The sequence below is a fragment of the Balearica regulorum genome, chromosome 15, assembly GCF_011004875.1.
Source record: "Balearica regulorum gibbericeps isolate bBalReg1 chromosome 15, bBalReg1.pri, whole genome shotgun sequence".
Lineage (NCBI taxonomy): Eukaryota > Metazoa > Chordata > Aves > Gruiformes > Gruidae > Balearica > Balearica regulorum.
In genome coordinates this window covers 15,613,199-15,638,670 of record NC_046198.1, presented here as the reverse complement: position 1 = coordinate 15,638,670, position 25,472 = coordinate 15,613,199, and the positions used below count along the sequence as shown (strand labels likewise).

Here is a 25,472-nt window from a genome sequence, read left to right as displayed (position 1 = left end):
AAAGTAACGAAGTAGCACGGCTGCACAATTTAGGATTAACCACTGTTTGAATAATTCTGGCTGTAGCACAACGGCTATAAAGAATGCTGCAGCGTGGGAGAGAAAATAAAACTCAGATGCTAAAAAACAAGAGCAAAGCCCCATACCAAAACCCACTATCAATTTGGTGCTATTATCTGCCCCCCTCAAATTACCTTAATCATATGAGGAGGAAGTCGTGGTCCCATAAATCCAGCCTGTTTACTATTAGCCCCCCGCTGACCAAGGAATGAACGGGGATAAGACGGTGCTGGTAAGTAAAAAGCACGTTCTCCAAGTGTCAAATCATAGCGCCTTGGGAAAAGAGCAGTAATCTTAGTTTAGAGGTTTTCTTTCAGCCTATTCTTGGATTAAAACCCATCCTGTAATTTTATAGGAACAGTTTATATGACACAGAAGACATATACGGAAGACTCAACCAAGACAACAAACTGAAGATTAGATAATAGTCTTCCTACAATGACTAGCCTTTTCAGAGCAATAACTCTTCCTTACACCACCTATGGCTTTAATTTCTCCTCTTTTCTAAATCAGCCAGCTACAGAGAGCAGATCTATAGCAATGTACACAAGTGCAGCCGTTTATGGCCAAGCAATGAAAGATAAATGACATGGGGAATTTCAGGTTAGAACTGAATTATACAAATAGTAATCTTTCCCTAGGACAGAAAGAAAAACACTTGAAAAGAAGTAAAATATCAATAACAGGAAAGTAAATATATTCTGAACACATTTAGTATTTGTTGTTACCTGATATAAAAAAGTACATAAGCTTGCTGATTGAGAACTGTTTTGATATCAGAAAGGTCTACTGAGGCATCATTCATTCGATACCAAAGTCCATTACCGGCCTGCAAATAAAGACAACGGTATTTTTAGATGAATTGTGTGTTTTCCAAATGACATCGCACATAGAACACTACAGAACACAACATACCAAAACAAATCAAACAAAACATATAATGCAACCTTTTCCCCTAAAAACAGTGGTTACCGGTAATATTTTGTCAGAAATCAAGCTGATACCTACCTTTATGAAGCAGAGATAGTGTCCTGCGTTACAGTTGAAACCACTATGTACAAGAACTGCATATAAAGCATAGATGAGTGGTTCTCCAATTGACTGGGACATATATGCTCGAAGATCCAAATATTCAGGGTATTTTACATCCTAAACACAGACCAAGAAGATGCAAAAATTATCCTGAAATACTTCATGGAATAGCCTGAGAAAAACACTTCTACAAACACAGACTAGGATTATACAAATATATTTTTTGATTAATTTAAAAATACCTATTCTCATAAACAACATTTAATAATTTAAGTTGCAGAGAACTGTTTTCTACAGAATTAGCTCTTTAAGGTATACTCTTACGGCCAGACGAGAACTTTATCGTTATTAAAAAAGAAGCAGCCACAGTTGTTATATCGACTTTTCTTAGACTATAGGTATTAGTCTATTGTGATTGCCTGCAAACGTTAACTTTTAAACAAGTATTCATCTTTGGGAAATCTCCCATTCCGATAAGACAAAGTTGCATTACAGCTGTAAATATACCTTGTTGATCTTTCCACCTGTAAAATTTGCAAATCTTTTCAGTGATATTGTGAGAACGTTGGAAGAACGATGTATCGTGTACCTCTTTGATGCAGGAACCATCTTTTTACACCTTAAAAACAAGCACAGACAAATGTTTAGCAGCATATTCTTTCCCCAGCCAAAGTCAAACAAGTTTGCATCTCTCACACATGCTTATGCTATTTGAATGATATTTACTTGCATAATATGTTTTTTCTTTTCATAAATCCATACACTGCATTTCAGGTTTGTTAATAGAGAGAAGATAGCAGGATATAAGAGGGCAGCTCTACAGAACAAAGAATAAAGGATTTAGAACATGATCTTTTGATAGCCAAGCAAATATCTGAGTATGTATCTTTGTTATGCCAAAAAAGTAAGGCTTCCCAACAACTCGGCGTGAAGCAGGAGCGGGACTCACTAGAGCTCAGCACCAGAATGCAAGGCGAGTTACCGTTTCTTTTTGTGCCAAAGTGGCTGTTTTGAACACATGTCCTTGATACATTCTTTCAAGCTTTCTGCTGGAAAGCAAATATTAAAAGTGGAACAAGAGAGTCTCGGTCCTCAGGACTAGAAACTGCAAATAATTTCCAAAATGGATCGTGTATCAATGTAAAAAAATACAATGGAAGGAAACAGTCATTGTGCAGGAGGGAGACACTGGACAGCAGCAAGTCTTCATGTACTGAGCTTGCCTGGAAAGACTGTGAAACCACCTGCAGTCCTTTGAAACAAAATTGTTAATTGTGAGTTGGTTGCATTGCGCACTCAAAGACAGGACCTATGGGCTAAGTCCTGAAACTCCACCACTAGCACAGAGAAAGACTGCAACGTCAGTTTACATCATCAAGAAAAGGACTGCTGATAGTTAACAAATAGAAAGAATTAAATATAAAAAGAATTAAACAGTCTCTTTTCAAATTCTGATGTCAAAATACAAGGCAGAGAATTCCAAAGCGATGAAGAATACCTACTAACAAAAGAAGAGACACACCCAGAACAAGCCAAAAAAAAAAAAGAGAAAAAGAAAAAAAGTGTTTTATTAATTCTATGAAATTGTAATTAGATACAAAATTTTGTGGCAGTAATCTTTATTAGAAAAATTCATGTAGAAAAGGAAAATGTCAATTAGGAAAAACTTAAAAGTAATAGAATAGTTTACCAGCAATGGAAAAGATACTGTACGTAAGGTAATCCTTTCTTTTTTAAGCTCACAAAAACACTGAAACTTCCGGGTTTATGCGTGACTAAACTGATCACACCCCACACTAATGAAGGGTCAGGCAATTCAGATGTGAGGTGCTTATCGCAGTTAACTTCCTCAGCCATACTCGGTAAACTATGAGAATTCTTCATACATTACATGTTCTTTACTACAATCCAGAGACTAAAACGAACCTGAGATTAAGCTGTTGTAATAGCGTACTGGATGCTCTTTATTCAACATCTGCATTCAAATGTACTAATTAACTTACAGTTCTTCAAGAACAAAAATCAGGTATTGCATTTTTCATTTACAAGGATCAGACAGGAATGTTATAGAACCGAGCATGGCAGTCTTTGCTTTTTGAGTTTGTGTTCGAGTAACAACTTGTTTTGCCAAAATATCTTATACAAACGTTCAATGCTCTTACGTATGTAGAAACATTGCACATAGCAATCAGCATACAGGACATCTTAACTCCACATGCTTTCACTAAGCACAGGTTAGGTTTAGGGTGGCTCATTTCAAACAGTAGTCCACAGGCTTTACAACTCAAGAACTGCGCAAGACATTGCTTAATGAGCCAGCAGAGGTTGTGAATGTTAATTATCACTGAATCTGTTCACTGACATCGAGACGCAATCTCACCTTGTTTCACAGTAAACACTAAGACCTTCAGGAAGCCGATGTTGCCTCCTGCCCCAAATTGTTGTCCCTAGCTCCGTGTCAGCTCACCACTACCTATCGGGCATGCCTTTTAACTTGTGGCCGTATGGATATTTCAGTGTGCAACTTCACACTTACGAAGGCTGGCAAGCCCCAGTGTAGACAATAATAGGAATAAAAGTCTAATGTGAGCTAATGGCCACAATTCTTATATTTTATTTCCAAATATTCAAACAGAAACACAAAAATTACTCTCTTAGAAACAAATGGACTATTTTCCAAGCTGTGAATGATTTCAGCGTATTAGTTGTATAAACAAAACTAAATGAAAGAACAACAAAGCTGTATCTCATTATCTTATTTCTAAACGAAGTCAAAAGATAACTTCTGTTCCAAGTCATGCAATACATTAAACACGTATCTTGTATTAAGATGTAATTAGTAATAATCTTACTTGCTACACTTATAGCTATTTTCACCGTCCAGTTGTTCCGGTTTCACAAATTGTTCTAGAGCTCTGGTGACAGATGTAACTGCCTGGATGAAGAAGAAAGTAGGCACTAAGTCACTGGAAATGCAAAATTTCAAACACTTACTAGTAGTTTATGAGAGAACCTTGCTAGTTCATACTTAAGTGACCTACTGTGAACCAGCAAACGCTGTCAAGGAGGAGGCAGAAACAGAGTATGCTGAGCATTTAGCTCATTTGAAAGTTATTCTACTTCAAAATAAATAAATTTTGCAATGCCACAGACAACATCTGTGGCATGCCTTGGCATCAATAATGAGAACCACCAAACCCATCAGGCTAACAACATAAGTATGATAGTATCATTCTTCGTGTAGACATAATTATTATTTTTCCAGCTTAAATCCAATACAAACATGGAGACCATTTACATGGCTTCCACAGAAGAACAAAGTCGAATCCACTCCCATCCACCACCAAGCTCCTTTTTTTTAACAGTATGTTTTTAAGTAAAATGACTTTTAATTTAGAAAGCTCTACAAGTCTTAACACATCTCGACCCATATTCACAAAACATCTTACCTTTATATCCAAAGTAATATCCAGGAAGGGCTCGTACGTATCCGAAACTGCTTTGCAGTTCAAGCACTTTACTGGAATCAAAATACAAATGCTTAACAACACGTGAAGGAGACTAACTGTGCAAATTTCAATTATTAATACATATTACTTTAGTCAAACTACAAACTCCTTTACTACAGACAGACAAAAAGACACAGACCAGTTCAAAGGACAGTAAGATGTTTAAAAAGTACCTCGGGATCTTAGATATCCTCCAAATATTTGATAAATAAGTGTGGTGGCTTGAGAAGATCTGTCCAATCTGGAAATAAATTGTAATCAGACATCAGAAGATTTAAGGCACAGAGTTAACTCTTCAAACAGTTTTTATGAAAACCAAGGACATAGATTTTTAATGTATTATAGTAAATAAAGGAGTAAGAGGGGCTAGAGAAGATGTGAAAGTTAATTCGTTTATGCTTACTTGGTGCTTCCATTCAAGCAAGCTTTCTGCAAAGCATCAACAGTGAAGCATAAGAATTCATGTGCATCCTCTTGACTGCCAAAATGGAAATGTTTTCCTATTCCTAATAAATGAGAAGGTTATTGTATTTATCTCATATAAAATGAAAGAAAATTCGTATTTCTAAAAATCTCTCTTCTTTAAAGAAATCATTTATATCCATCAAATAATTCTTTGAAAAGTTAAAAAATACAAAAAAAACCCCTCAAACATCTGAAATTACTTACTTTTAAGGCCATTGATAACAGAAGTAGGTTTGATGGCATTATTAGAGCAACACAGGACCTGGTTAATGTGAGTTTCCATCGTGCACATCATACAGAAGCCTTCTTCATGACCTGAAGAGTGGAAGAAGAAAGCATCCCAGTCTACTCAAATACACCTTGCTACAAAAAAACCCTAAAAAAATTAATAATCTTTAAGTTATAGGTACAATGTCCATTCTCCATGCTACAATCTCTTCTCCTAAGGTGTCAATATCCCAAGAGTTTTGTAACATTTTGTTACACAGAACTGTACAGAATAAAAATGTCGATTAAGTCTGTATTAAAGTGCATTTTCTGACGAGAAATCTAAGTAACTATTGCAATGTCTTTTTTTCTGCAGGCTGACAGGAACGTGAACTCCCCTGCAGAATATATATGAGGAAACAATATCGACATTGATGATACAGCACTAAGAGAGAATGTGTGTTATTTTCAGCACACTGCTGTTAGGTGAGCTACATGACACAGAGCTAAGAATCCTCTGGGAGAAGGAAAGATTAAAGTCATGTATGTATTAGTATTTCTGCCCTCCTTTTTTCAACAGGGTTCTTAACTGAAATAATTTTTATATATAGTAAGAAAACACAGTTACCTTTCTAGGAATAAATACTAAGATACCAGACTAGAAAGCATACAGGTGCCTTTGTAAAAATACACATATATCGATATGAAAAGAGGCTCCTAGGCTTAAATAAATTCAAATCTAAAAATTAAATTCAAAGAACACAAAGTCAAGGGTTTAAAAAATACAAGATTTTACTTAGAATAAAATCAGTCTAAATTTTAATACAGTCCCCCACAAATGTCTATTTGAGTTCATAAGAGATTAGCTCACAGTGCTTTCTAGGATGGGGAGGTTTTGGGGTTTTTTTTAATGGGTCAACAGTCAACATACCATTTATCACAGTATTAGTGCATTACCGCATCTAGGCTGCAAAGACTAAGAATCTACAATGCAAACATCCTAAATTTTATCACCTTTCTACCAGCAGGAAACCCAAACGCCAAATGCTCATCAAATGCCTTACTTTACAATGCACTTCATTATTCACATGAAGCAAGAAATGATCTTTTTTTGAAGTTTTACCATGGTGTGCTAAACGATCAAATGCACTTTATACGCTATTCTGAGCATCCTGTTAATATACTGTTCAAAGCCAGCTTCTACAGATCCAGTTGGACAACTAGGAGTTTTCTTCACAGAACCACTGTTGTTCTTTCACCTTCCGAGCAGTCCAACAGATTTATAAGAATGGTAGAAAGTACTCACACGACTGGGTGTGTTCAAGAGAAAGCATGTAATTGGCAAGAGGAGGCGTGTAGGTCAAACATTGTAGAGTAGAATTAAGGAAACACGTGTTGCCGAGATTCTGCAGTCCAACTCCAACACTTTGTGTTTGTTGCCAATCCATACAAATTTTCTCAGGTGGAAAAAGAATCCTTTGTGGCGGGGCAATTCCATCATTAACAACTGCAAGAAAATTATATTTTAAGAGAGATTTATTGGTTTTGTTTGAAAAAGGATATTTAAAAAGTAGCATACTGCAGGAGCACCCAGAAGAACCAGCTTTACACCAAAAGACAGAAACATAGGACGCACAGCTTTAACACTGCCACTCGAATTTGCTGGTCGACACACTCTTTTGGATGCTGGTTTATTCATCTGTTTTAATTCTTCTAGCAAGACAAACTACCGCTCTAATTTAGTAACTTTTGCCAGGTTTCTTTCCACCGGTAGTCTTTAATCTGATTATTCTTTTTTTGCCCTTATTCTAACTTAAACCACAAACTCGTAATTATATGGTAATAAATATAAGAACTAAGACAGAAGAAAAAGGAAGGTAGGTATACTACAGAAGGTAACCCTGTAGATATGAGATCTCTTCCTGAGCAGTGTTATCATTCAAAGACTCGTGAATGATGGAAGCCATGAATAGCAATGGTAAAACGTACTTTTCTCTGCATAACAGAAAGACCTGGATAAGTCTGTGTATCGTAAAAAGCTCCCCGTAACTGACTGTAAATATATCAAAACTAAGTTACAAATAGATTGTAAGTAGATAAAACTAAGTTTTGCAACACCGGTCATTTCAGTTGCCTTAGGAGATTCACAAAATTGGAGTCTACCGCTGAAGCCCTTATTCGTCATAGTCCCATTTTATAGCAGTGCATTTTCTACTTTTGTTTTGTTTTGAAGATAACACACAACACGACACAAAAGACACACTTACCTAGATCTCTTTGGGCAAAAGGCTTAGATTTTTGAGATGATCTACAATATATAGCACCTCCGGGTCCTTTGTCCACAGAGACTTTGTTTGGATCTTCTGCAGGTGGTACCCGGCCCAAATTTGCGGTGCGTGACGTCATTTTTTTAGTACGGGGTTTCTTAGATTTGTCAGACCGCCTTGATGACGATTTCTTAGATTTTGAAGATTTTGGCTTGTTAACTATGGTCATTGTTCATATCTGTAACAGAGGTAAAAGTTCTGGTTGACAGAAGAACGTCAAGAAACATTCCAGAAAGAAAAGAATAGGAGAAATCCTGTCACTTAGTCTCAAAGAAGTAACTTTGTAAATAGCTGATAAGGACAATTTAAAAAAAACCTCAACCAAACAACAACAAAAAAAACCCAACCCAAAACTAAACACACAAAACAGAATTTGCCATCAAAACAGTATCAATATTGCTTTTAACTTCTGCAGAGCTAGTGACTGATGATATTTCTTACACTTTCATGGGATTTTAATTCATTACAGTCATGAAGACCTTTTTTTTTTTTAAAGGAGCTGTGAGCAGTGGCACATTCAAGTGCTGGCCTGCTGAGATCCAGGAGGAGCTGTCTGGCCCATCTTTTCACTCCTGGGAGCCACACACCTCTGAGACACAGAGGATGGGATATAGCTCTAAGAAACCTTGGGAAAAGAGAGCAAGAAAACACTTGCAAATTTATTTTCGCCTGGGCTGCTTCTGCCTCTCCAAGAAATATTTGTTCAGATACAATTTTGGCGGCAGTACTTGCGGTATTTTGCACCTATCGCATTCACAACTCTTACTATCCAAAAAGTTGAACCAAAAAGCCTCTTTTTCAGTTCTACTGATGTAAAGTTGTACATTTTTCCCTGGCAAAACAACAGAGGAATGTAAGCTATAAAAAAGGAAACGCTGAACATAAAAAGCAAGCAAAACAAACCCTCAGCCCTCAAGGACAAAGGCAATAACTGATATTAAGTCCTTTTTAAAATGCTGATTAGGTTTCAAGATGATACCTCTTTAAATATGGGTAATTGTGTGTGCATAGTAAGATGCTGAATAATTACATGATCAGTTATCAATTTCTCTATGTAAATTTTTGCTACTATCTTACTATAGCACATAGGGCCTTTTTAAGTTTAGGGAAACTGTAAACTTAACTGAGGGTTTAAAGCATAAGCTTCTTTGTTACACTGAAATAACTGAGAGAACAAAGCATCAAGCAGTTTCAGATTTATGGCACAACTTGATTGCTACTGATAAAACTTACGGTAGATTAAATGAAGCACAGTAAATTAGAGAACTTCTAGTCCTACAATATATTAATTATGTGCAAAGCCTTTAATTAGACCTTTTTCCCTTTAAACTTTCAATTTTAAATCCACTCTATAGACATTTTCCATTTCTGAGAATACACACAACTGGAAAATTCCCTCTCATTTTATTAAGAAATGAAGGCATCCTTGTCCATTTGGAAGACTAAGATGATGGTTCTTGGGCTCAGTGATTTCAGATAAGATCCAGTCTTCAAACTGCAGATACCACTGCCATCTCCCTTCTCCCCAACTGAAAGGGAAAGTGTTTTCAACAACACATTTGAAGCATATTTGTGGGACAAAAACCAGAATCAAGACTGCAGTGAAAGGCGAACAGAAAAATATTATCACAAAAAAGCCTGAGCATTATATTGACCAACAAGGTAAGCCTTACATATTTTTTAATTTATTTTTGACAACTGAGTGACACATTACCAGACATCCAGTGCTATAGAACAGCAAATATCAACGCTACTAAGAACAAATCAGATCCTCCACTTTTTCAAAATATGTCAATAAAATTCCTAATTTGGACATAACATCTCTTTAACAAAAAAGTACAAAACCTATAAACACTGATTGGTTTTTTCCCCTCTCCCATCCTTCAACACACATGGAAATTCTGTTCCTATACCACTGCTGAACATAAGTTGACATTGTCGTGCATACAGAGTGCTATTTCCCTGTGCAGATGTCATAACAGACTTTTCCCAGTACAATACCGAAAAGTAAAACAGACAAACCAGTTACTTTTCTCCCATCTGAGGTTTTGCATCAGCCTCGTTTAGATTTTTTTCAGCAGTCTCATTACAAAACACATCAGTTATGACTTGGATCTAAATATTTATATTTGGTCTCCACTTTGCATACAATAAATCACAGCTCAAGAATTTATACACGATCCCATTCACAAAACTGTGCTTAACCAGGGAGTAGTGATTACGCATTTATCTCATCACAAACCAAACATTTTCAGCAGTGATTGTAAAAAAAAAAGAACATACACCAAAATGCCTGGGTAGAAATAAGGAGCAACAGAAAACTACTATAGCACAGATATGAAGACCAAGCACGTTTAGATCTCTAAATTACAAACTACACTTCCACACTGACGCTACTGGGAGCAAAAAAAAAAAAAAAACACCCAAAAAAACACCCAACCAAAAAAACCCAACCCAAAGGAAATGAAGAAACACCCCAAACACACACACGCCGCACCAGTTTTACTTTCATTAAAAAAAATACTCCAGCCACCAAGCCAGGAAACGCGAAATTAATTATCACTTTACCCTTAATTGGAAGGCAATTAGGCAGGCGAAGCACAGCCTGAGTTTCAGCGCCGTGCCCCAGCTCTCGGACCCGGCAGTCAGCTCCCGGCGCGGGCGTTTCGTGTGGCGGCACCGGGCTGGAGACCGCGGGCAGCCCCGGCGTTCGCTCCGCTCCTCATCCCGGGCCACAACGCCTCCAGACCGGCTGGGAACCACGTCCTTTAACGCCTCGTAATAGCCCTGTTTAAAATTAAACCCTCCGCCTCCGACGTCTTTTTATCACCAGCGCTAAGCTCGCAGCACCGACTCGGTGTCCGTCGTGCCCCCCCCCCCCCCCCCCGCTCTGCCTTTCTGAAGGGCTGTGGTTCCTGAAAACGTTTTGACACCGGCAGATAAAAGGCTGCTTTCACGGACGGGCACAGCACGCCCGCACGCAACATGTCCGCACTCGGGAGCGGCAAGAGCCCAAAGACACACAAAACAAACCCGACCCCGACAGGCAGGCCAGGGGGGCCGGGAAGCGGCTCTGAGAGCCCCCGCTTCACCTCGCCTCGCCCCTTCACCCTCCGACTCGCACACGGCCCCCGCCGGGCCATCGCGCACCTCAGCCCCGCGGCTCCCTGCCCAGCTGGGGGCAGGCCCGGCGGCGTGCCGTGCCGCCTCAGCGCCCGCCCTCCCCGCCCCGTCTTTACCTTTCCGGGCCCGCGCCTCACACACCGTCCGGAGGCAGGACCGCGGCAGGCATCGCCCAACGGCGACTCCGTGCCCATGGCAACGCGGCGGGGGGGGTGGGGGGGCGGAGGGAGCCGGCGCCGGGAGCGCGGGGAGGGGTGGGGGTGGGGGGGGGGCGGGAAGGGGAGACGAATCGAACCCGGACCCTCCGAGCGGGAGGCGGCAGGCCCCGCGGGGAGCCGCCGCCTCGCCGAGCGGGGAACAACGCCGCGCCAGGCGGGGAACAACGCCGCTCACGCCGCGGGACTCGCGATAAGGGGATCCCGGCCGCCCTCCCGCCAGCACCGGGACGCGGGGAAGCAATGCCGAGTCCCCGCGCCGGCAGCAGGAGGAAGAGGAGGGAGAGGCAGGCGGCGGGCGGGCGCCGGCGGGACCCGGGCGCCTAACGGAGGAGGCGGTGCGCGGAGCGGAGGCACCGCGCCGGGCACCGCCGCCCCGCGCCGCGCCGGGAGGGGGCCGGTCCCGCCGGCCCAGGGGGTGGTGGCGGCGGCGGCGGGGCTGGGTCCCTCCGCCGCGTGCTGGGGACGGCGCCCCGCCCCGCCCGGGGGTCCCACCCCCTCCGGCTGCCCGCCAGCCAGGAGGGCAGCGGCCGAGTGCCCGGCCGGCGCCCCGGCGGGCTGGGCTGGGCAGGGCAGAGCCGGCTGCTCCCGCCGGTCGCTTTCCCTTCCTTTTCCCGGGCCGGCCCCTCCCCCCCGGCCCATTGATTTCCAGGCGGGGAGACGCACGCGGCGCTGCCGGGCTTTGCCAGGCCGCCGCCAGGCCCGACTCTCCCCCCCAGCCCCATTACCTGGCTCGGCCCCGCTTGACTCGGCGCTGCCGGGTCCCCCTCGCCGCAGCCCCCGCCTCAGCCCGGCCCGCTCCGCCTACTGTTACAGCCCGTCGGGGAACAATGACGTCCCTCCGCCGGCCTCTTGCATCCGGGGCCCGGCGCCGGCCGGGCAAGCGGGCGGGGGGAGGAAAGGAGGCGGCGGCGGCGGCGGCGGGGAGAAGCGAGCTCCTCCGGGTCACACGGGGACCAGCACCGCCCCTGTGCCGCTGCCGGGAGCCGCTAGAGGGGGCTCGGCGACCCCCAGTCAGGGGCGAGGGGCCGAGGACGCCGCGGCGAGGGGGCTCCCGCGGGGCTGAGGGGGCGGCGCGGGCCCGGGAGCCCCGCCGGGCGCTTGGCGGGCGATGCGGCGAGCCGCAGCCCCGCGCGGAGGTAAGGGGTCTCCGCCAGCCCCGCTGCGTGAGGGGACGCCTCGGCTCTGCTCCGCGAAGCTTCGGTACGAGCCCCTTCCTCGGCCGTAGCCTTCCCGCCCGTCCCTGCCTTCCGGGCCGTATTTACCTCTCTCCCATTTATTCCTCCAGTTAACGTTTTATTGTTCTGCGCTCAAAGAGCGGCCATAAACGCTGGCTTGGCCCCCGCGGCCGCCCACAAGGAGTCGGGCAGGCCCCGCCGGCTGGAGCGAAGGCCGGGACCCCAGTGCCCGGCATGTGGCGGGGCGGGCTCCCGCCGAGGGCCGCGGCCCTCCGAGCGCCGCCGCCAGCCATCGAGTTTCCTGAGGAGAGCCCGGAGCCGCGCTTTGACGGTAAGCGGGGCGCGGGGGCGGCCCTGCGGTAGTGTGGGGGAGCGGGGAGGTCCCCCCTTCCCACGGGTGGCGGCGAGGCCCCCAGCTCTCCCCGGTTGGCAGGGTGGGAAGGAAGGTAGAACCGCCGCCATCCGCCTTCCCTTCCTTCCCCATCGCCTCGAGGAAGCGCAGCCGCGGGGGTGATGCAAGAGCGGGCAGGCCCTTGGCGGCCGGCCCCTGCCCTGCGGCCGCCGTAGGAGCTCCCCCTCCCTCGGGGACAGCCTCGTCCTCTCCAGTTAGCTTTTTTTAATATGCACTTATAAAAATTAATTATAATTGGGTTCCTAATTACTGACTTAAGCTTCTCGCTCGGTGGCAGCTCGTGTGCTTTTTGTGAGCCAGGGTTGCGTTGAAGCTGTGGGTTCGTATGTGGTTCTGATGTTTTGGTAAATAGGCGTATACTGAGACCTAAATTCATTCGTCTGACTGTCCTTTTCCAGAATCGGATGTGCCGGCGGAGCTGCGAGTTGCCAACGGATCGCAAAAGTTTGTGAATTTTACTTCAACCATCCAAAACCAGCTGCTGCTTGTGTCGCTGCTGGAGCATCTCTGCCACATGTACACGCACAACCCCGTGCATTCAAGGTGTTTGTTCCGAAGTTAGTAAGAGTAGTTCTTTCCTGTCTCTTAAACTGCCTTACTGCAATATGTACCAGACTCTTCTGTGCAGAATTACTGTGTAATATCAACACAAAGCTGTCAGTCTCATCTTGTTGAGAGTAGTTCTGAGGAGAGGATGACTACCCTGAATCAGCTTAATTGGGAATGAGGACCTGTCTTATTTTTAAAAACAGTAACAGAATATTGTTGTAGATGCAAGGGTCAGACAGTCCTGTTCCAGCCAAATCATGTGAGTTGCATCATGAGAAGGGTAGCAGGGTAAATTATCTAGCTGTTTGGTCTGATCTAAAAACACAGATAGAAGAGGAATTTAATAAAAATATTTATTAAGAAATAGCTGTAGCATAGTCTTCACTAAATCTTTCAAAATTATGGTCTCTGAAAATCAGGGTAAATAGCTTTGTAAGTTTAAAGTAAACTTTGTATTTTAAAGTCTTTCAATATAATTTAGAGAACTTGCATTTTTAGGTGTGAAGTGTTTCTTTTGAAATCTGTCTTTTTGGTATATGACTTAGCTTAGGTATTTTGTTCATTTATGTGCATGCTTAATGTATTTGAGAAACAATCTCCAAGGTTTTTCTCCTTACTATACATGATTGTAGGAAATAAAATCTAATATATTGCTCATACTTAAAGTTGAAGCCATTTATAGCATCTGGTAACAACAGTGCAGACAATTGTATTTTTTTCGTTCTTAAAGTCTGATGTAGATGTTTGGCCCTGGGTCTTATTTTTGATTTTGATAGAGATAATATTATCGGGAAAAATCCCAACCAACTTTCCTCCTTTTTGGAGAGGAACAAAAAAACCCAACCCGGGGATCTTCCAAGTATGTAGCTGCTTGGCTTCCCAGTGTACTTCGATGGAAAATGACGTTCCTCCACTGGTGTAATTTAAACCAGTTTCCCAAGTGGAATAAACGTGATGAATAAAAGAAAAACGTACTGCAGTAATCATATCTGTTTTGTGGTTTTGGCTGGTATATTCATGTTGGCAAGGATGAGTGGGCTTGTGTAGCAAAATTCCTGATTTCTTGTAGGTTCACTTTCAATAAATTTTACCTCCTTTAAAAGATAAAGTAATAGCTATTTTTTTTTAAATACTGGTACCAAAGAAATATCTTAAAAACTCTTATGAGCAAGTTAGTTTTAAGACCTTGGAACTCCTAAAACTTTTAAGTACATTTTGTAGCATCTTCAGTTGCACCCGTCTCCAGTATTTGCTAGTTTTTTGTCTGCCACGGCGTTGTTTTACTCCAGCTGAGAAGGATGGATGGAAGAGAGTGACTTCGTTCTTTTCTATGAGTATATGCACAAATGTGTGAGTTTGTACGTGAATTAGAAAATCTTGACATTACCACTTTTATTATAAACATGTTCTCATAATTGTGAACATGCTTTGAATTTCTCTTTTTACTGATCAAAATTAGTCCAAGGGTAACAAGTAAGTGAATGGGTGGATGTTTGTATAATTCATCTGCTGAGATAAGGAAGAAGAGGAGATGCAGTTGTGACCATGAAGGGCATGGCAATTAACTGTATTATGCAAAGAGATTCCCACAGAGCAGCTCTAGTTTGGATTTAATTAGTTTTTATTGCTAAGAGTATGGGAAAAAGCATTAGAGTAGGAGTGACTGTTCATTTTTTCAGATGCACTATATTTCAAATAAAGTTTCTCATTTAAAAAACAACAGCTGTTTACATGGTCTTATTGGCAGGCTTTATTTAATGTGACCTTTCTCTGTTCCTTTGTACAGTACTTCGTCAGGCTTTTACAAGAACAGGGTTGCTCTCTCCTTTTGCCTTCTGTGATGAATTTAGTACTGTAAGACTGCAGCATAATAGAGCTATTACTGAACTAATGAAAGCAGCTAATCGACAAATACTTAATGGGGTAAGATTTGTTAAAATTCTTTGGCAACCTCTGTGTTAAGGAATTGACACATCATTGCACCCAAAGAAGCTTTTGGTTGGGGGTTCTTTTAATATTGGATTGGATCCTTTCAATAATTATACAAAATGGTACTCCTGTCCTACCTTAGCTGTTTGGAATGGCATGTTCTGGTTCTATAGGTACAAACCAAAGCTTTTGAAGCCAGCAATAATTTGTTCTTTATTAAATAATAATAAAAACAGTTTTAAAAAATATTTATAAACACAGGCAAGGTGTTTTAAGTATTGCTACAGCTTTTTTTGACAATGGACAGATCCATTTTCAACTTCTAACTGTTCCAGTTGATTATGTTAACGTCCTGGTATTTATATTAGCAGAGGGCATAATTTGTATACAGCATAATGTGCTTCAGGCTGAATCAGACTTGTTTGCTTATCTCGCTGCTTGAACTAAGCTAGTTAATTTTGTCTTAAGCACATTTTAGAGCCCTCATTTTATCCTGTTTGCCAGCAGAACTCTAAAAGGGCAGTAATCGCTCCAGCAGAGAGATGTTAGCAGATTACTGGTGGGATAATAATACTTTAATTTGGTGAAGCTCTCTGCAGAACGTCAATGACTATCAGTAACCTCATTTTCTTCTAAGAATATAGTTGTAGTTCCTATTTTGATTAAGCTGTCCATGCCGATGGCATGGTAGACCTGTTATTCTGTGTGGCGTGTCCTTATGTTGGATTTTGTTTCATAGGAACTTGATAATGGAGATTCTCATGCAGTTGGGTATGTATTCAACACATTTAGAAATATTAAACTTTACTCCCTCCCTAAAGTTCTGTGCTACACTCTGAATTTAATTAATACTGCATTTCATATTTTGGCTCTGAAACATAGAAAAAAAAGTGAAAATTTCTCCAAACTCTTAAAACAATCTGGTGAAAATTCCTTCTTCAGTACAGCTCTCACAGTTAATGTCACCGTTCAGGTAAACAAGATTTATCAGGCATAAACTTAAAGAAATCATCTTAATGCTTATGTTAACGTAGAGTGTGGATTTGTAGCACATGTGCATGCTGTTGCACTCTGCTGGTTTTCAGTATTCACTATGGTAATGTCAAATATTTTCTTCTTTTCGTAACATAAATAGTATTTCTAGATTGTGTACACATGTAACCTATATAATACTTATAAGTTGTAATCTATTTTAATGCAGCCTAACTTTTTTGATTAGGGAAAAAGAAGTTCTCTTTGAAGCGCAGACTTCACGATACTTGAATGAATTTGATGAGGTTGCAAGGCTAGGAAAAGGAGGATATGGTAAAGTATACAAGGTATTCTTTACCTTCCATTTATAATTGATCAGTTTATATCTAGCTTTTCTTTGAAATTTAGAGTTACTGGTTTGGCTGTTTTGCTTATTTTTCTCATGGAAAACCAAAAATACTAATTTTCCAATAGAACAGGTGCAAACCTGCACATGTGAAGCATGTTGGCATTTCATTTCCAAAGATGCCTAGCTGTGGTTTCTGTTTTCTGTTTGTTGGAAGCAGGATGTATCAGATGTTTTACTTTGTGTATTTTGACCCTTTTAAACTGAATGAAAACTTGCTATTTCTCATGTGAAGTATTGTTATATATTGACAGCCGCAGAAATTGATTAGTCGGCACACCCCAATGTTCCAGTTGTGGCTGCTCAAAAAAAAGCAGCCTTAAGATGAATGTACACTGTCCAACCCAACGTTGAATTTTATTAAATACTTGTAGCATGTGGCCAGTCTAGGGTTGGTACATGTGGTATGTGCCATATGTAAATGACAGTTGTGGTCTCACAGATTTATTGAGAACCTGTTTAAGCAGTTACCAGGACCTATCAGCACTTTTTTGTTGGTGGAAAGATGGCTGTAGAGCTATGTGTTTCACAAAGATTGGATTAGATGTTTGCAGTCCTGAAAGAAGGCAAAAGTGGAGTGTCCTTATCTTAGACAGCTGGGGCCTAATCCCAGCTTCAATCTCTGATATGAGCGAGAGGTTATCTGAATGGAGCGCAGAAGTTAATTTTTAGAAAATACTTGGTTCTAACGGATGTAATAATGCATTAATCTAAATACATTAACATCTAATTTTGTCCTATTGCAATTGTTTTCAGGTCAGAAACAAGTTAGATGGTCAGTTCTATGCGATTAAAAAAATTAACATTAAGAAGGCTACAAGAAGAGATTGCATGAAGGTACTCTTTTTTTCCTGTGTTTCATCTCTATTTAAACTCCCTGGCTGCTCTAGCTGATTCTGATTTAATTTAGTAATGCAGTTAATATTTCTCAAAACACAAAAAACATTAATAATGTTTTTTATGCATTCTAAGTTTCTAAAGATTTGACTCTATCAATACCTAGTAAAAAAAAAAAATAACTGAGAGGTATTTAAGTCCATTAAAAGGAGCAATGAATTTGATCGTTTCTGCAACTGTGAAAATCATAATTTGTTTTAAAGCTTCCAAATTTTCTCCATTACTGTAGTAATTTTATCTGTTCTTTCTCTGTCAGAAACTCTTATATTTTGTTATCTTTTGGGTTTACTAAGCACTCAGAATAAAGGACAGTCATACTGTTTCTTTTTGGTCTTTTTAGGTGCTACGAGAAGTTAAAGTGCTGGCTGGGCTGCAGCATCCTAATATTGTGGGCTATCACACTGCTTGGATGGAACAAGTTCAAACAGTACGCCCAAAAGGAAAGTACAGCATATTGTGTAATTCTTGCTTGCATCCTGCTTATAACCTCTGTACTGTTATTTGCAGGACAGTATTATTTCTCTGAGAAAATAACTATTTTTTCCCTCCTTAAAACAACCAATAAAAAGCAAACAACAGGTGACCACCAGGTCTTCATGTCCCTCTGTGCACTTCAGTCTCTTGCCCAATAACTTGTCTGTTACTTAATGATGAATTTGGAACTGTGGAAGTATTAGCTTTACGTCTGGTAATATATGAGGAGGATTTTAAAGTTGTGTGAAGTTCAGAAGAATGCAATGAAAACCTTTTAATGCAAAAAGTAGTGAGTTGACAAGGAGAAGAACGAATATTGGGGAATGAGCCATTTCAGATATTGGGGGAAAAGTGATGAATAGGAGAAAACCCCCTAGAAATTTGCTACCGTGTTTTGAAATCTAAGAGTTGTAGCAAAACTAGAATAAGTTTCCCATTATGCTTTTCTTCCTATCTGTAAAAGAGTTTAGAAAAACTGAACTGAAAAAAAGATTCCCTCTTGCTTTGCTTTCCACAGGAGAGCCTGTATAATACTCATTTTGCACCTTCTTCCCTGCCCCCTTTTTTTCCTCTTCAGTTTCTCTCTTCTCAATTCTTCCCACACTTTGTCCTTTGGTCACTTTGTAAGCCATATCCATTGGTCTCTTCCTTTCTTGTCCTTTTCCAGAATGCCTGTAGCAGTTAAATCTTTTGATCCTCTCTTAGTGGGAGGTTTGCTTATGCTCTATGAGACTTTATTGCTTTCCAAGTCAGTGACTTGATGCCTGGTCAGCTATAAGAAAAGACAATGCATAGGAAGTAACAGTGTATTAAAAAAGACAAGACTTTTAAACTGATGATACTGAGACTCTTTAAGGATGCAACTTATTAGTGCTAGGAGTACTTCACGAGTATTTAATAGTGATAATATAAGTACATAAGTAGATCTATAGGTAGGTCCTGTGGTACTTAATGTTTTTCCTTGGCCGATGAGATTGGTGTTTCATATTTGCTTCTATGTGCTAAAACAAACTGCTTTTTCACATAAGTATGCAATTTTAATGAAAATTATTTCCAAAATATCAAGTGTCTTCAAAACAGCAGCAGAGTGATGCAAAGGATGATGCCTTGTGGAGTTGCTTCTTTAACTGTGTATTATCATATACATTATAAGTCCTAATTTTGAACAGACTAACTTCTTAAAGGTGGAATCTAGGTGAATGTTTAAGAGAGCCCAGTACAACCCTTTCAGTGACCTTGTACAACATGTATTTTCATTTAAAGAAAAATGAAAAACATATGAGGGTTGCTTCTTAGTAGACTAACAAGCACCTTTTGCAGCAGCAGAAATAGAGAAAAAGATATCTACAGGTAATTAAGTTAAATTCAGTAAGATGCTGTAGCTTAAATATTAATTTATAGTAAATATATGCATGCTTTGTTTTGTAAAATACCGTATTTATTTTTTCATCCAATAGATAAAACAATAATGGAGCTGCAGCCATTATCTTTTGAGCAAGAGAATAGCAAGTAAGTATTATAAATCTCAATGATAACATTTATTTGGCTTTAACATAAGGCGCTTTTTAAAGTAACATTAAAAGTGCTTTTTGCTTCCAAATCATAACCCAAAAAAAGTCTTAATTGTCCTTGTCATTGTTTCTCTTCGTGTTGCATAAGCTGAAGAATGTTAACGGATACTTCTACCTTCCTTGGATCTCTGTGTCTGAGTGCCTGAATATAGTACTGGGCTTCAAGTTTACTTCCAAAGTTCTGTGCCAACACCGATTAGTACTATGGAGTCTTATTAGAGTGATGGGGCCTTCTGTTTCTCAGAAGTATTGATTAGCCCTTTCAATAAGGAGATAGAGTCCTGTGAGTAATACAGCGTAACTTCCTAAGTTGAAAGGAATGGAGGCATCATACTTTGACCTAGGACCATATGTATCTGTGAGCTGTCTGGGTCAGCTCTCAGAAATCCCTGCTGGGGGAAGGTATTAAAAAGGCTGCAGCCTCCACTGCCAATTATGGAATCCTAAAGTTTTATGTGGGGAAGCAACTGAACTCTTACTCTGGAATGCAGTTTGGAACTGGAGGGGGAAAAAAAAGTTTTCAGAATGGCGTATCACCAATAAATGGTATAAAACTCTACATATTTTGATTTCTCTCCTGTACTTTATTATTTTTCAGTGATCACTGTCATGTCCAGAGTGTGGAAAGTGGTAGTTCAATTATCTTTGCTGACCTTACTTCACAAGAAAAGAAGTCCTGTGACGGTACCAGTCTTAGGAATCCGGGTAGTGAATCAGCGCAAAATATGGACTTAAGGAATGATTTTACAAACAGCAATAGTAAAGAGTGTATGAAACAAAATAAATGTGAATTATCCATAGAATTACAAGAAGACTCTATAAGTAGTGTTAGCAGTAGATCAACTGATGAGAAAAATCATTCAGCACTGGGATCTAATTCCAGTCTGGATCAAGATGCTAGCACTGGAACCAAGTCCTGCACTGAAGAATGCTCCAAGAGTGATGTAGCTCTCTGTGGAGAGTTTGAGGTAAATAGAGTTCTCTTTAAATATAATTAACTGCTGTCTAATTTAATGATGCTTGTAAAGTAGAGTTTGGTAGACTGAGGAGTGATTTATAATGATAAATTTAAAAAAAAATGAAAATACTGTGATTACAGCCAAAAATACAGACAATTTTTACTGAAGAGCGTAGCACACTACAAGAAAGCTGACCGGAGGAACTGGCAAAACTCATCATACAAGAAAGTTTCCATGTATTAGTCATCTCGGGTCCTTTCAAAGTACCTATATGAATAAAAAGTACTACTCCTGCATTAAAAAAACCCCACACCAAACCTGAAAATCTTCAGCATTCAGTAATGATGGCTAATTCAGATGTTATTGATGAAAGGGTCTAGGTATATAACGTGGTGCCTATACAGTGTAGGATTACATGTGAGAGAGAAGCAGATTTGGACAGGGAATCACCAGTCTGCTTATGCTTCTAAAGCTTCGTTGGCATTTGTACCACTGAAATATTTTGTATAACCCAGCCAGCTCTGGAATGCTTCAAGCTCTTGCTATCATTTGGAATTCCCTCTTGCAAGAAATCCAAGATTTTAAAGGCGTTTGCTTGAATTGTCCAGGTTATCAAATGAACCAGTACATTATCAGAAACTGAGTGTGAAGTTACATATTCACGTTAATAAATCGTAAAATTCCGTATCAAGAGGTTGAATTTTTTTGCTGTTTTATGTTAATTTACACTATTGTCTTAAGCCAGAATGAGCCTCTGTTCAGTTTCTGTCTAGAAACTTTTAAACTCTGATTTGAATGTTAAGGTATGTAGCTGGCTGTTTTGTTAGCTTTTATCATATAATAATTGTTAAAATTTGAGTAACAAGCAAAAAAAAATCCCCAAACTAGATAGCGTTGTTGCATCTGCTTCTTGAATACAGTAGATTAGTAATACTGTATTTGATGTAATTTTGGTATCTATCTTTTTTTAGTTTAATAAATTTTGGTTTTATTAGAATATTATTTTTATTTTAAAGAAAATAACTAAGGAAATAATGTTCATATTACAGTGGCAAAATCATGGACAATTATTTTTCTGTTAGGTGGAGTATCGTTTGATGCTTTATATACAAATGCAACTGTGTGAAATATCCTTGTGGGATTGGATCGTTGACCGTAATAAAAGATGCAGTGAGAGAACAGAGGAAGCTTCCAGTAAGATTCATTACTGACTTCAGTAGCTTATAGTATAGATCTTTTTCATTGAATTCTGTATTCACTTAATCAAATACCATCTAGTATTGAATCCTTGTGTGATAGATGTTGGTAAGATTTAAGTTCATGAGTTTTAGACAACTCTTCAAAAAAGAGTGCCTCAGGCATACATTCATAGTTGTTACCCGGGAGATCTGTGTCTGGGTAATATTACTTATTTGGAAAACAATCTGCTTTTTCTCAGTAAGCTGTTTAAATAATTGAAATTTTGTTTTGGTAGTATTGCTGCTATAAAAATAGAGCTCTTCACAGGTTAATTTATCTGCTGTGGAAAATATAAATACATCTCTTGTTCCAGACAGGTTGCAACATACTTAAAAGCTTTTAAGTTTGTTCTTAAGAATCAAAACTCCTACGCAGGCTAATTTGTCATTGGTCTAAAGAATCTAACATTTACTTTGCTTGAGTGGCCAGAGGAATTCTCACGTCTTGATACCAAGCCGTCTTCAGTAATTGTTGACATTTGGAAGAACAAGTCTAATGCTCTTAAAGCATTAGAGACACGTTCCTTTCTCTGGGGTGGTTGTATAAAAAAAGCATATGCTTAACAGACTGTAAAACATAAACTATATGATTAATGTTTAATCTGAGTTTTAATCACTATTAAGATAAACCTGTTGTTCTCTTCAGTCACAGAGTAAGGTTTACCAGCTAACTATCCGCTGACTTCCGCTAATCTCTCCTGTAATCGTAGTCTTTTTAGCTTTCATAAGCTAAAAGGTGACATTCCTGGTCAAGGAATGACAGAATTATTAGGGTGTTTGACCTTGCAAAACACCTTTTTCACACATTTTCACAGGCAACGGGAGAAGAAAGGTGAATGCTGTTGTAAGTTAGACATTCAGAAACAGAAACCCAAGTAGGAGTAAATGGTGAATGTTCGAAGTGGCAACAGACGTGTTGGATCTGGATCATTAGAGTAGGAAGACAATGTAGTTTAATCAAATAATAATGTGGGAAATAGTAAAAACAGTGAGATGGTATTAAATAACTCAGTAAAGTTAGCTGAAATAATCTAGATTTTAAATTGTTTTAAGGTCCATATCATCTTGTGGATGTCAATTGGACAATGAAAATTTTTCAAGAGTTATTAGAAGGAGTATGCTATATCCATAGCATGGGAGTGATGCATCGAGACATTAAAGTAAGTTCTTTGAATTATTACTTGAAACAGTAATAAACAAAGATAACTTGCATTATGGGAGAATTATGATTAGGTTCTGGAAATGTTTTCTCCTTTGTGAAGCCATTTTCTTGTTCTCAACAGGGATGGTCAGCTTGGCTTTGTTTTGTCTTGGCCTTTCCTTAACCAGGGTAGAACCTAAATTATCAAATTAGCTTTAAAAAAAAAAAAAAAAAATTTCTTTTGGTAATTATAAAAATAAGCAAAGCCCCTTGACTACCCCTCAATTTGCTAACAGCATATGTTAGCTTTTGAAAATATGTTCAAGTTATAGTTACTGGCTATCTTAAAAAAAATAAAATTACCAGTTGCAAATAATTGCTGTCTTTCAAAATGGTTGCTGTCTTCTCTAAGGGACTGAAATTGTATGTGATGTTAGTGACTGAATGAAAAGTTTGTTTCATTCCTATTACAAGAGACAAAGAGCAAACTTAAAAAAATAACACTCTGAATGATTAGAATAGGATGCTTTTTCTATGTTCCTGTGAAGTTTGTTTGGAACTCTAATCATAAGAATAGTTTCGACTTCCTGGCTGGCTTAAATGCGAAGCGTATATAGATGTTTCACGTACACTTTCTTGGTTTTCAAGTCCGTTAGTTTAAGGCGGGGAGCAAGATACATAGAACCACAGAATCCCAGACTGGTTTGGCTTGGAAGGGACCTCACAGCCCATCCAGTGCCACCCTCTGCCACGGGCAGGGACACCCTCCACCAGACCAGGTTGCCCAAAGCCCCGTCCAACCTGGCCTTGGACACTTCCAGGGGCGGGGCATCCACAGCTTCTCTGGGCTACCTGTTACTGCAAATTTCCCGTTTTATGCTGAAAAAAAACCCAAAAGTACTTTATCTTTCCACTAAATCTTTGTTTTTCCTGTTTTGCTTTTCTTCCTTTTTTCTAGACCCTTAATATGTGGTCTTTTGTGTCCAAATGGTGTTGCTAACACGTAATTTGCTATCAGCGACGACTATTTTTTTTTCTCTCTCACTAATAGAAGTGTTAAATTATTATCTTATACCTGTGAAACGCTGGCTTTCAGAGACTTTGAAACAGCTGAAATTTTGTAATTCTTTATACAGATATATTTTAAATTTTATACTATGTCTTGTTTTGTAGCCCAGAAATGTCTTTCTACATGGATCAGATCATCAAGTAAAAATAGGAGATTTTGGATTAGCCTGCAAAGACCTTCTTTGGGATGATGCAGACCACTGGTTTAAGACAAAATGGATAAATGGTAAGGGGGGGGGGGGAAAGGGTTTCAGTATTTAAGTTTCTGTGATATTAAAACAATTAAATATCAAATTCTTAAGTGAAATGGTAACAATGTAACACTAGCTGATTAAGTTGAAATTGCCTTTTTAAAGGATTGACACATACTTCAGGAGTGGGGACTTGCCTCTATGCCTCACCAGAACAATTGCAAGGATCTCACTATGATTTCAAGGTAGGGAGTTGTGGGGTTTTTTCTATTAAAAAATGATGATAGATAATGGGAATAAAACAAGCCTTTCAGTAGGGAAATACATATTTGGTAATTACATAAATATTCCTCCTACTGTTACTCCTGTTTTTGTTGAAACATGGATTTCAGCTTTGCCTTCTCATTTGCTACTAATGCAAATATTTGTGTTTCTAAGATCATCTTGAGGAATTGATATAGATTTGAATTTGTGTTCCTTTAGTAGTGTCATGATACTTTTCATATTATATGAAACTTCATTGTTGTGAAACTTTCATGTTGTGATTTTTAAATGAGAAAAAGAAATCTAGTAATTAAAAACAGCATTTATCCAGAACTCTTTCTTCACTCCATTACCAGTCAGACATGTACAGCATGGGTGTTATCCTGCTAGAACTCTTCCAACCATTTGGAACAGAAATGGAAAGAACAGAAGTTCTTACACGTTTAAGGAATGGACATATTCCTCATACTTTCTACAAAAAATGGCCTATTCAAGCCAAGTATGTTAAACTCCTCACCAGTCAGAGATCTACAGAAAGACCCACTGCTGCTCAGCTTCGTGAAAGCGAACTATTTCATAGCACAGAACATGTAAGTTATGCCAGTAACCTCAACCTTTACAGGATAAAGAAATATAAAAAGAAAATGCCCTTTGTTTTCCCTGCCTGTATTACAGGGGGGGGAGGTTTGTTGCTTTGCCTTTAGAGGACTGTGTGATTGAGACTATTTATTTTCTGATTACAGTATTTAGGCCACTGTATTAATGTTTCTGGTGTCTTTGCAATGAGATAAATGGTCATTAATTATAGGTAACTTTATGAACACTGTAAAGTTGATTTACATACAGCTTGAGGTGTTTTTATAGATCAGAAAAGCTTTTGAAGTTTTTCATCAGCTGTGCAGAATCTTTACAAATTTTCCCTTTCCTTGCCATGCTTTTTTGTTTGTGGATTAAGCTGTAGTACCAAATACACATAACAGTTGTGTGGCTGTAGTGGATTGTGAACACAACTCACAGAGGTTACTAAGGCTTTATCCTTGCCTGTCTATAACTGACGTAAACTGACTCTCATTTCCAGGTTATTTCTAACCTACAACAGAAGGTGAGACAGCAAGAGGAAGAAATAGAAAAACTGAGAGAGAGAATAAGACTGCTTTCTGGAGAAGAAGATGAACACATGAGACTAGGTTCTCCTGTTTAAGTACAGGAAGAACTAACCTCTATTGTATGCTAAGTTATATAAAATGTTTCTTTTTTTACATAAAAATCTTTTGATGCATTTTGA

The 25,472-nt window shown here is 39.8% G+C and overlaps 2 protein-coding genes across 3 annotated transcripts in view; one reads left to right on the top strand and one right to left on the bottom strand.

The window, feature by feature from the left end:
* USP42 (ubiquitin specific peptidase 42) overlaps positions 1 to 11,803 on the bottom strand; it is a 19,950-nt gene extending 8,147 nt beyond the window's left edge. Inside the window, exons 1-12 of one of the 2 annotated variants that reach the window (XM_075767191.1) lie at positions 11,667 to 11,803; positions 7,541 to 7,778; positions 6,580 to 6,780; positions 5,271 to 5,381; positions 5,005 to 5,107; positions 4,775 to 4,842; positions 4,542 to 4,612; positions 3,945 to 4,027; positions 1,600 to 1,711; positions 1,069 to 1,209; positions 789 to 889; positions 195 to 333 (exon numbers count right to left, since the gene is read on the bottom strand). In XM_075767191.1, the coding sequence (XP_075623306.1) occupies positions 195 to 333; positions 789 to 889; positions 1,069 to 1,209; positions 1,600 to 1,711; positions 3,945 to 4,027; positions 4,542 to 4,612; positions 4,775 to 4,842; positions 5,005 to 5,107; positions 5,271 to 5,381; positions 6,580 to 6,780; positions 7,541 to 7,769 (1,359 nt within the window). In that variant the 5' untranslated portion in view covers positions 7,770 to 7,778; positions 11,667 to 11,803. Of the gene's footprint in view, positions 1 to 194; positions 334 to 788; positions 890 to 1,068; positions 1,210 to 1,599; positions 1,712 to 3,944; positions 4,028 to 4,541; positions 4,613 to 4,774; positions 4,843 to 5,004; positions 5,108 to 5,270; positions 5,382 to 6,579; positions 6,781 to 7,540; positions 7,779 to 10,168; positions 10,837 to 11,666 lie in introns of those variants that run through there. The other variant, XM_075767192.1, reaches the window with a different exon arrangement.
* On the top strand, positions 11,769 to 25,472 carry EIF2AK1 (eukaryotic translation initiation factor 2 alpha kinase 1). The gene is given in 15 exon segments (XM_075767203.1): positions 11,769 to 12,447; positions 12,927 to 13,085; positions 14,864 to 15,000; positions 15,746 to 15,777; positions 16,226 to 16,325; positions 17,141 to 17,221; positions 17,622 to 17,721; positions 19,213 to 19,264; positions 19,925 to 20,294; positions 21,368 to 21,479; positions 22,577 to 22,683; positions 23,838 to 23,958; positions 24,089 to 24,168; positions 24,544 to 24,777; positions 25,266 to 25,472. Coding segments are annotated over 15 exon segments (2,487 nt in total). The 3' UTR covers positions 25,389 to 25,472.